The sequence below is a fragment of the Branchiostoma floridae genome, chromosome 1, assembly GCF_000003815.2.
Source record: "Branchiostoma floridae strain S238N-H82 chromosome 1, Bfl_VNyyK, whole genome shotgun sequence".
Lineage (NCBI taxonomy): Eukaryota > Metazoa > Chordata > Leptocardii > Amphioxiformes > Branchiostomatidae > Branchiostoma > Branchiostoma floridae.
Genome location: NC_049979.1, coordinates 23,538,937 through 23,550,314, shown reverse-complemented (window position 1 = coordinate 23,550,314; position 11,378 = coordinate 23,538,937). Strand labels below are relative to the sequence as shown.

The following is an 11,378-nucleotide window of genomic DNA, read 5'->3' as shown; positions in this document are numbered from 1 at the left end:
AGGATAGGCCAAAATGAAAGAAAATGAGTCAATGAATTTATTACCATTTTCATAGAAGTCAAAATCACTTCTTCCTACATTTCTCTTAAATATGTGTACAAACAAACTATTGAAAGAGAGCATGATAGAGGTGACCAGAACGTATGGGTTTCCATAGTAATATCTTGAAACTTTTGCAGTGGTTTTATTTTTGCAGTGACCTTTTCATTACAAATTCCTCACACCTCAAATACATTGTATGCCTCCCTTGTACTACTGTAAAACAGAATTGTTTTACCTGCAAATCTGAATCACAAAGCAAAATCATTGCTAAAGTAAAATTAATGCACATAAGTTTTAGTTAACGAATAGTCTTAATGAACTGTTTCACTGGAAGATCATCAGCAAGGTCTCACCATAGTCATAGTTGACATTTTCTACAAAACAGTCAAATTTTATGATAAGATAGTTTGTTAAAAGTCAACATAGTCTTGAGTCTTACAACAGCAACTACAGGCAAACAAGGAGGGTTCCTCCTTCATTGGTGACCTTTAACCCTGAGACGAGGATGTTGATGATGATGATGATGAGTCTTGACCAATCAATGGGACTTGTTTGTATCGAATTGCCACAGTGACCAATAGCCACCAAGAGTGATGTTCATCACAGTACCAATAGTGAAGCAACATTCCATCAGGAACTGAGTCTGAAGACCCTGATGTGAACAGCTGAATTGTTCCTTGACTGAACCTCAGATGACACGTCGTCTTTTTCCGGATACAAGTCATCGATCAGTTCCACTGTGGACGTGTTGGTAGACACCTCAATCGTCCCCAGCCCTCTAGCCTTAAGCTGTAGCGCTATGTTGATGGCTCGATTGATGGCATGGCCAAGTCCATGGATGAAGACTTCATTGGAGCCTGCATCCAGCATCCTCTGAGCTCTCTCCAACTGGCCCTTGAAGTTGGACTGCATGTTGATGTAGATGTCATTCTTCCGTTTAGGAAGCTTCCGTGGGAGTCTCTTACGCAGTTGGTACTCCTCTTCGTCTATTGGTGGAACAGTGTCGACTTTCTCGCCAGATTTCTTGTCTTTTTTGTTGGCAGCAGATTCGCCCACCACCCTCTTGCTGGTTGCCTCAGCCATGACTGCTATTCACCTTTGACCCACAATAGGACTTACCACTATAAATGTAGGGTATCGAATTTATCAGCCCAGTCTTAACGTATTGAGACGGTCATATTTAGCATAAGCAGACCAAAAAAATAAATCATATCTATCTACTTTTATATATTTATTAAGTGTTGCTGGAGGTATACGTGATTTGATAGTCATTATATAAGTTGATAAAATTTACCGGAAATCGCATCCCCTAATTCGAACAGAAGTGAACTCTTCGAAGTAAACATGGCCGCCGGCGGAAGATTTGCACGAAGGGTTTTAAAATATTTTGCTCATTATGACTGAAGATGTCTGTCTCGGACCTTCTTACATCATTAGGGCCATAGCTGTACACACGGAAGCCCTACATGAACAGCTCCCGACGTTCCAACCATGGCCGACACGGAGGAAACGTACGAGGAGCGGCAGGAGAACGAGGTGGAACTTCTCTCCGCTGTTTACGTTGACGACTTCAAGGATTTGAGGGACCAAGATGCTTGGAAGGTCTGTAGTTTCCGCCCTGTTTCTTCATTCAAGACATTTACATTGACATATTGTGAAACAATGGGCCAAAATCACGCCAAATAATGATCATTAGAATATTAGAATTCGTTTCATAGTTAACTGTAAAGAAATTCATCCCGAAAACTTTCAAAAATCAATTGATACACTATAACTTTGTTAACGTTAAAACTTTTAACCAGGTCGTCTCAGTCAGTATTCATATTTGATTCACATTTGAAGACAGCCAGTCGGTATCCAAAGAGTAATGAGGCTGCGCTTCTGGTCTTCCTTTCTTCTGGGCAAGCAAATTGGGCACTTAGCATCTTTTACAATTTTAAACTACTCCCGCAGTCTTGCAATTCTTTTTCCTAAATGGTTACACATTGTTATTCCTTAGCCATGGCGACTCTGTGAGGGTGCATTTGCTTGTAATAGTAGTATATACGTTGTAGCCCTCCATCAGTCTTGGCAAGCTGCATTATTTCAACATAAAGCGCCAATAGTAATACTAATAGTGTATTCAGCATCACCCTCAGACCCAGCCCTCCCGCTTGGGATTGGTCTTTCAATCCTTCCTGTGGTTATACTGGAACCTCGCTGGTGATGCAGAATACACTGTGCTATACACATACTCTCTCAATATATAAATCAAGACAGGTATCAACAGCTTATGCCTGCCATTTCCCTCCCCAGATAAAGCGAGCACCTGAAGTGTGCTTGACCCTGGTACCACAGCAGAGCATGCACGGCACAGCAGATGTGTACGCTAAAGTAGACCTGCACATCAAATGCCCTCCCAACTACCCAGATGTGTAAGTCTTTAATGTGCTCTTCTTTTAGAGAATGATAACAGTTCAGTTTCTTCAAGGAGTGTCTTAAAGGAGACACTTTCATTATCTTAAACTACTCAACTTGAAAGTTGAAACTGATAAATGCATTGCAGGAGGGCTTCAGAACCACATAAAATGAGTGGTAAAAAAAGGTGTATTGAATCAGCATTGTTCCTATGTTAATGTGTAAGGTTACTAAGGTATTTAATAGCAAAAACAATGCGTGAAAGACCATTGTGTATAACAGGTGTTGTAGTTCAATGGAAAGGGCAGAGAAGAAATTCCACTTTGTACCCGTAAACAATGAAAATTTATCCCTTCATTGTGTTATAAATCTTGAAGATAAGCTGATTCTAATCCTTTACAAAGTAAACATTTGCCCCCCTTAGAACTGTAGGTGTGAAATTTGAATTTGAATATCAATTCCATTCTCAAATGTAGAACAGAAATAATCTGTTGTATTTAATCATGCCTAAGGAAAACACCAGAATTATAGAAGACTCCTGTTACTAGTAATTCCCAATTCTAACTTATGTTTAAAGAAATGATATGAGAAGTATAGTAGAGTAGGTATTATTCATACAAAAAATTGTACAGATGTAAGAAATATATTTGAAGTTAAAGCATTATTTTCCAGACGTTTTCAACTTTGTATGATGTAAAGTAGCCCACTCCTCTTCTTCTGTATGCTACAGTATATATCATTGCTCTTTGTTTGATTCTAGGGAACCAGAATTAGACTTGAAGAACAGCAAAGGTTTGTCAGATGACAACTTAAGGCAACTGAAACATGAACTGCACAAAATGGCCCAACAGAACCTGGGAGAAGTAAGTACAATCATAGCAATTCTGTTTCACAGCTAAAAGTTGCTCTAAGTTAACAATTTTTCAGTATCATGAAAGTTGCATGGTACTGTGAATTAATCTATTTTCACGGTAGAAATTACTAGAATAGGAAAGACGGTTTCCGCTGTGTTTAGACTTTGCAGTAGAAATAATTCTGTAGTACTGTAGAATGATGCAAAAACTTTCATGTTAGTTTAATGTTCGCGTATTTCGCGGTGGCCCCTTCACCGTGTACATAAAACCACCGCAAACCCATCCCATCCGCATCCCATGACATTAAGAGACTACAGTGCACGGTGCTCCCGTGAACTTAAAACCACTGCAAAAAGTCTTTTTTCCAATCCCCGCAAACTTAAATGCATTTACAGTGATTTTTAATACTTTCCAAATGATTACTCATAGTATCATTAATTTGTAGTGGAGAAGTCTACTCAAAACCTGCAAAAAATCATCCGGAAAGATTATATATATGTTATACTATGGTGTGCAAAAAAACAGTGTTACTACTAGCTGATTTGTTTGTTTCTTTATCATTTATTTAACCAGGGGAATTGCCCTATAATGCTGGCACTTTTCAGTGTGCGCTTGGGGTAAAAAGCCAGACACCAACTCGACATCAACTTCACAACATGTATTTTGTTGGGTCCATGCACAATGTAGGTGATGTTACTAGACCTCGCGCAGCATGTGCAAACCTTCCTCCATGCCCACAACAAGCCACCCCGAGGTTCCTTCTATGAAGAGATGATGTCTAACAAGCGCAGACAGGAGGAGAAGGTGGCCAGGGAGATACAGAAGAAACTTGATGTGCAAAAGAGAATACAGGAGAAGGAGGTACATGACAGTGTCTTCAGTGGAAGCTTGTACTTAAAAAAAGTCTGTTTGCTGCTGCAATTGCATCCAAGCTGAAGATATTTTCTAACTTTGATTTATCAAAATTCCTAGTTGGCTGGCGTAGACAACTTTTTAAGTCTAGTAGGCAACCTTGCCTGCCAACTCCCAATCACAAATGATCCTTTTCATGACTAGCTCCCAACCATGGACACAAAGTTGGGAGGCCAAAGTTGGCTATCTGTGACAGGGGCTTGAAATTGAATATGTCATCAGCCTTGTTTGAGTAGAATACTGCTTCCCTACCAAATAGGAATAGATTGACGTACATGTAGAGGCCTTTGTATGATCCTGTTTGTTTCTGTCCCATCTTCAGAGGAGAGAGCTGGAAGAGGAAATCACCAGGAGACAGGAGATAATCAAGGAAGAAATGAGGAAAAGAAGAAACCAGAAGATGGAGCGGGAAGATGTCAGTTGCCCATTCTAATAAAATAATTTTTAGAAACTACGTTTTTTTAAACATGTCAATGCCTCTGAATAGCTATGAATAGTGACCTGCATTTCGAGGTTGTTTCTACTAAATTCTAGTCATTGACATTGTGTTTTTTCTAGATAAAGACAAGTGTTGAGAGATATACATTCTCCTATGCAGAGCCTCACTTACAGCCAATATACAATATAGAGTCACTGCTTAACCAGGCTGAGGTTTCCACATTTGTTGGTGTGGCCTTTAACTAGCCTTCAAACAATTAGAAAATTGCCCAAATTTTTTTCTTTTTTTTTCTTTCAATGATGATTCTTGTATTGGCTGACAGTTGGTCAGAGGACAAGCCCACAGAAGTGGAAACCTCAGCCTGGTCTAGCATGGCCTCCCCATGGTATATTGCATAGGCCATAGATAAGGTTCTACAATGTCCATTACATTTTGTTGACAGGAAATAGACAATGGCAACAGTTCTTCAGAACAAGTCAGCCCCAAGACAAGCCTGTCCGAGTCTCCTTCCACAGAGAACCTGTCCCAGAGGAGACAAGGCTCTCCTATCAAGGAGACTCCCACCAGAACCAGGTCCCAGAGTGGTGGTGGGGAGAGACAGCAGTCACAGGACAGACTGACAGTCATCAGGAGACAGAGGTCCATCTCAGAGAGCAACTCTGAACCCCTGGAACATCAGAAGTACACGGGACCTCAGGTCCTAGTCTTTACAACAAGAGGGGAGAGGTCCGTCTGTAAGGGAAGGTGTATTGGAGCAGGCAAGTGACTTTTTCTTCATGCCCATGTATACCAGTTAACAATCATTCGTACTTTGTGTTTCAAATTGTAAAGTTTGTTAAAGATTTTCATATTCAATCCCTATAGTAAGGTGTGTACTAGTAACTAGATTTTGCTAAGTTGCTTTCTGTTGGCAGAAACTTTTTTCAATGTAACTAAAGTTTTTTCCTGTGCATCTATTTCCCAAAATGAATTTTTGAGCCCTGACAAGTATATTTTCTGTCCCTCAGGTCCCAGGAGCAGTGGCAGCCTGGTGTACGTGGGTATGGACAACAGCTCCGGACAGGTGGTCGCCATCAGGGAGTGGGTACTGAAGTGGGCACACGTCAGCAGGAAACAGGCCTCTGAGCACAAGGACATAGCCAGATGTCTCAAACAGGTGAGACTGACATTTGTTTTACAGGTGTTTCAAACAGCTGATACTGACGTTTTGACAGGTGTCTCAAACAGGTGATACTGCTGAACCAGTTAAATACTGTTGTATATTTATACAGGTGTCTCAAACAGGTGAGACTGACATTTTTACAAGTGTCTCAGACTCTTTTTGTTATTAGTAAGATGTACTTAAGTCAAAACTTTCCATCATACAATGATCCATGTTTGTTGTTGATTCTTCAGCTGTCCAGCTGTGAGCAGGAGCTGCTGAGTTTACTGAAGCTTGACCACCCTGGTCTGGTGAGGAACCTCGCCATGAGACACAGTCAACATCAGAACACTATCACAGTACAGGTCAGTTCTGCAATCATTCATGTAGTACACTTAGGTTATGGGTCTTAAACTGAAGAGTAGGAATGCAGGGAAGGAGTGAAAAAGTGCAAGTGTATTAATGTAGGGAAGGAGTGAAAAAGTGCAATTGTATTAATGCAGGGAAGGAGTGAAAAAGTGCAAGTGCATTAATTCAGGGAAGGAGTAAAAAAGTGCAAATGATTTCAAACCAGTTAAGCTCAATGAAAAGGTAATCTTCCACTGGTTTCACTGGTTGTGATGGAGAAGACAAACATCATGACATTGTACAAGGAAATTCCGCTAGCTCTTGTCAACATGAGTACAACAAACAGTGGACCACGAGTTAACGTCCCATCCTAAGGACTTTGACTGTTTCTAGCTGTGTGTATGTCAAATGAGTGACAATAGTCAGGATATGAACTTCCAACCTCATGGTCAAAAGGGAGGGTTGCTAACCAGTAGAGTACAATAAGTATTTTCTGTGATGAATATGACCTTTCCTTCGCTAGCTGCTGATGGAGTATGTAGGGGGAGGGCACCTGGCCAGCTGTATCAGCAATGGCATGCCAGTGCACCTGTCAGTCCTGCACAGCTACACAGAGCAGCTGCTGGACACACTGCAGTACCTGCACAACAAGTCAGTGGTGCATAAGGACCTCAGGGTATGTGTACTACTATTATATATATATATAATGTGGGCCCAGATCAAGTTTTCTAATAGACCAATTAGATCTACTACCAAAGACCAATCTCATACTCAGTGCATTGACTGCCTTAGGTAAAGCATTGATATTGGTGTACATGTATATTTAGACAGTTTCCCTTACATGTTTTTTTATGAATAAGTATGACTCTCTCTAACATCTCTTTTCAGCCATCAAGTGTGTTCTTGGATAGTACAGGGCATCTGGCAGTGGCTGACTACAGTATAGAGAAAAGGTAAGATAAATGTCTTCACATACGTGTATGATCTTGTCAATTGCAGCTTACATTTTTAGAAGGCTAAGAAATGTGTGCAGTATTTGGGATCTCTAACATATGGCTCTTCTCAAAGAAGGTCTTTTCGTCCCATTAAAGAGCAACTAAAACTAGGTTGAGTGAGGAAGCTACATGTAACTTACTTGTAAGGTGCTACAGCATTAGGGCCTGCTGGGGATTTGAACCCAGAACTTTTAGATTCTAAGTCAAAAACCCTAACCACGAGACTTGATGTTTGACTGAATGTGTGTGTGTGTAGGTTTGGAGACCTGTACACAGCTGTGAATACTGGCCATGGGGGAGTCAGGTTCAGCGATGACTAACTGTGTGTGTTTGTAGGTTTGGAGACCTGTACACAGCTGTGAATACTGGCCATGGGGGAGTCAGGTTCAGCGATGACTAACTGTGTGTGTTTGTAGGTTTGGAGACCTGTACACGGCTGTGAATACTGGCCATGGGGGAGTCAGGTTCAGTGATGACAAAGTGCAGGCACGACCCAGTAAAAGAGAAGACATCCTCAGGCTGGTGGGTTCAAAAGAGTTCTTCTCCCCCTACTTTGACCATCTCCAAAATTGTATCCAGTTGCTTGAGTAACTGCTTTTTGGTGTGGATGTCTAACCTTCCTCAATGTATGCATTATGTATACATGTATGCATGGACCAGCATTACCAATTACTGGTATTACATTTTACAGGGAATGCTGATCCTAAGTTTGCACTTGGGTGAAGAAGTTACAGAGTATCCTGTCAAGATTCCTTCTGATTTGCCTTCTGATTTTCAAGACTTCATCTCAAGGTAAGGAATGGTTACTTTAGTAATCAGATAAAGCGTAGAAGCCTGTAACCTAAATAGAAAATGTTAATGATGTCAGTGTTGCAGTGTTTTGAAGTACTAGTATACTGCCTCCTGTGTAATTGTGTGGGACTGCTAAACACAAACCCCCGTTCTTTGTTTCACATAATGAGTAACTTGTCTTTGGGTACAACACTGCAGTTTTGTACAGTGGGTATATGCTGTGTAAGACCAGACTGTATGGTTTAAGGGACCCCTACCATTTTTGATAAGTGTAGTGGGATCTTAAATGCTCCAGATGAGGCTGTCTTGAAACACAAGTCCTAGGTACTCACAGGAGTCAAGTGAGAAAATAAGGGTATAAGCCTTTCCCAGAGCATAGCACTTGGGGCCTGCTGGGGATTTTAATGTTAACCTAGATCCTTTAGATTCTAATTCAAAAACCGCAATCCTTGCCTCCTTCTTGACTACATGTGCCTGTAGATGCTGTGAGACTGATGAGAGGGCCAGGTGGTCCACCCAACAACTACTGGACCATCCCTTCCTCAAACCCACTGTGGCAGATGTCCTTACTCAGGCTGACAACAACCAAGCTCCATCTAACCAAGGTCAGTCTATCCAGAAATTACTCTGTCATGATCAATGTCCCTGCAGCTCAACTGCTAGCAGGCTCACAGTTGAGATCCTGGTTCCAATTACTTAGTCTAGTAAGTTGTTACCTGGGAGATCCTGCTGGTTCAATTCAGGGTAGGGCAACTCGGTTGGGCTACCCTGCTACTGAATCAGCCAGGAAACTTGCTGTCCATTGTGCCATTAGACACTACGAGGGTCAGAAGGAAGGTCTGCCAATGAGTCAAACTTGGGCCAAATCATCTGATTGTCAGAAGGTCATCAATCTAAACTGCCAGAGAACTGCCCATGAAGTTGATCAAATCTTGTCTATAGAGACAGTTGGTTACTATAAACAGGATTCTTAAAACTTGCGTCAATGGGAACAGTAAAGGAAGGGACTACCTAAAGTTGTCACATTGTCCAGGCTGTCCTTTTGTAGTAGATTACAGGTGGTCACTTGCATATGTTTGACTGCATATGTTTTACACACAAAAATACAAAAGATAAATGTTATGTTTGACAGGTGGGCCAGGTGTGCAGGAGGAGGACTCCCCAGCTGACACCTCAGGTGTGGACCCGTCGGACCTGTCCTGGCAGTCCAGGTCACGGCTGCACAATGAGTTTGAAGAGCTGGAGTGGCTGGGGAAGGGAGGCTTTGGGGATGTCATTAAGGTGAGTTCTGACAGGGGGTGCTGTTGCTAGATGTCAATAGAAGTCAATAGCCCCTGTTACTAGTACAGTCAAACCTGTATTAGGGGCCACCTCTACAGAGGGGCCACCTGTCCATAGTGGCCACTTTTTGTCTGTCCCTTGGGTATTTTATCTACAAGTTGCCACCTCTATACAGAGGCCACCTTTCTATAGTGGCCAAATTTGTCCGGTCCCTTGAGTGGCCGCTATAGACAGGTTTGACTGTATGTACATGTAGGCCTAGGTAAATTGATGCTGTGTTTCTGATGACAGTCCTGAAAAATCTAATTCAGGGATCCTTTGTTTTAAATCTTGGCCGAACTGATCAAACAAATTCAGTTTGATAGAAAACAGAAATAGGGTCTGTCTATTTATTGATGCATAGGATTTTATACCAAAGAGGTCTGGGAATTATATCCACACAACAAATAGACACTATCATGTTTTATGTTCGCAACTTGGTCGTATTCTATCTTAGGCTTGACCCAATTCTTGCAATCTTTTATGCACTTTATAAAATGTAACAGAAGCCATATTTTACCCATTCCATATTCCTTTTGTCTTTCACATAACGAGCTATGTTGATATCAAAAACTAAATATCAAAGATTATTATAATGGTGTTTTGTGACATTAAGCAGCATAAAACAATAATATCTGTGTTACTAACAGGTTATGTCTGATTGCAGGTGAAAAACAAGCTGGATGGGTGCATGTATGCCATCAAACGTATCCCACTGGACCCCAAGAGTAAAGCATTCAACAGGAAGATCACACGGGAGGTCAAACTGCTGTCCAGACTCAACCATGAGAATGTGGTCAGGTAATCTGATTTCCTCATTCCTGTTTGCAAAAATGTTTCTACTGTACTACAGCATGTTTAGTGCCATCTTATTCCTCATTATGGGGGTGTCTGTGTGGCGCAACGGCTAGAGCGTTGGATTCAGAATCAGTAGGTCCCGAGTTTGATACTCGCCATGCCCCTGCCCCCATGACAGTGGAGTGACGCCCACCAAGCCTAACAGCTAATCTGTCTTATGGTGCCCAAAACACCTACGGATTTAGTGCTGCCAGTGTGTTAACCTCTGCGCACTTGCTACTAAGACCCGTGAATGTTTTTAATTTTAATTTTAATTTTTATTTCTCGTTCTGTTTGCCTATCATCTATACGAGTTGCAGGTACACTGAAGCACATGATAACATTGGTTTAGACATATCTCCATAGTGTAATCAGTAACACAATCACACGGCTTATATTCCATGGATCTACGTGCAGGGTTTGATCCCAGGGTCAACTGTAGCTTGGACATGTTGTAACAGATTGCATGCTGTCATATATCAATTTATATTTGTGACATTAAACCAACGGCGCTGTGTTTGAGGGATCTTTAGGCATTGGCCTCAAAGTGTTGAGTCTCTGCTGATATATATTGAAAAGAGTATGGGTGAGCTTGACTAAATACTCAAGCCTTAATGAAGCCATATTACACTACCCCTAGCTACAATGACTGAATATGTACTTGAATAATCATTGTACTTTATCTATAATGTAAGTTGACAGTTTGACTGTACCAGCATATGACACAATGGTAATGAGATGAACTCCCTCCCAGGTACTATAACTCATGGATAGAGCGGATAGAGCTGGACTCAGAGGATGACCCAGGCAGGTTCACACCATCGTCAGAATTTACCCAGAGTCCTGCTGACCAGGGAAAGGCTCACAAACAGGCAAGTGTGTATATCTACAGGGCTTGAAGTTCATTTTGAGGGTGTACTGGTATGCCTAACCAAGGGAATCTGGGACTGGTGCACATACATCGTAAAACATTGTGGCTGCATGATGTAGAATAAAGTAAAATGCTAACAAAACCTTTCACAAATCTCTTTTGCACCAGCATTCAAAAATAAGGTGCAAACCTCCAATGTTATTGTGCATGATTATGTACCTAGTATTTTGAGCCCTTATCTAAACCGTTAACTGAGGCTTTTATAATCAAATCTATGGATACAAGCTGCACAATAGGAAAACATGTGACTACAGGTACCAGGAGTTTGCAAAATTTTAGATGTTCTCCTTTCCATGTTCAAGAAGACATAGCAAGTTACTTTTACAGTACAGTGTTATTTTGTTTCACTGTTTATTCACAAATTTTATTT

At 41.2% G+C, this 11,378-nt stretch overlaps 2 protein-coding genes across 3 annotated transcripts in view; one reads left to right on the top strand and one right to left on the bottom strand.

The window, feature by feature from the left end:
• Positions 1-118: 118 nt before the first annotated feature.
• On the bottom strand, positions 119-1,163 carry LOC118426533 (ribonuclease P protein subunit p20-like). Its single transcript, XM_035836020.1, has one exon. The coding sequence runs from the start codon at positions 1,123-1,125 to the stop codon at positions 673-675; it is 453 nt and encodes a 150-aa protein (XP_035691913.1). The 5' UTR covers positions 1,126-1,163; the 3' UTR covers positions 119-672.
• A 178-nt stretch (positions 1,164-1,341) lies between these two features.
• Positions 1,342-11,378, top strand: part of LOC118420962 (eIF-2-alpha kinase GCN2-like) — a 30,055-nt gene continuing 20,018 nt past the window's right edge. For both annotated transcript variants that reach the window (XM_035828075.1, XM_035828067.1), the window contains exons 1-16: positions 1,342-1,644; positions 2,338-2,456; positions 3,200-3,302; positions 3,981-4,154; positions 4,528-4,620; positions 5,087-5,402; positions 5,652-5,800; positions 6,040-6,150; positions 6,657-6,809; positions 7,022-7,086; positions 7,545-7,650; positions 7,820-7,920; positions 8,401-8,525; positions 9,053-9,201; positions 9,908-10,041; positions 10,832-10,949. In XM_035828075.1, coding sequence (XP_035683968.1) covers positions 1,534-1,644; positions 2,338-2,456; positions 3,200-3,302; positions 3,981-4,154; positions 4,528-4,620; positions 5,087-5,402; positions 5,652-5,800; positions 6,040-6,150; positions 6,657-6,809; positions 7,022-7,086; positions 7,545-7,650; positions 7,820-7,920; positions 8,401-8,525; positions 9,053-9,201; positions 9,908-10,041; positions 10,832-10,949 — 2,127 coding nt within the window. In that variant the 5' untranslated portion in view covers positions 1,342-1,533. The remainder of the gene's footprint in view (positions 1,645-2,337; positions 2,457-3,199; positions 3,303-3,980; positions 4,155-4,527; positions 4,621-5,086; positions 5,403-5,651; positions 5,801-6,039; positions 6,151-6,656; positions 6,810-7,021; positions 7,087-7,544; positions 7,651-7,819; positions 7,921-8,400; positions 8,526-9,052; positions 9,202-9,907; positions 10,042-10,831; positions 10,950-11,378) is intronic.

Bases quoted from the DNA above. Each gene is read 5' to 3' on its own strand.
- LOC118426533 (XM_035836020.1), bottom strand. From the start codon at position 1,125: ATGGCTGAGGCAACCAGCAAGAGGGTGGTGGGCGAATCTGCTGCCAAC.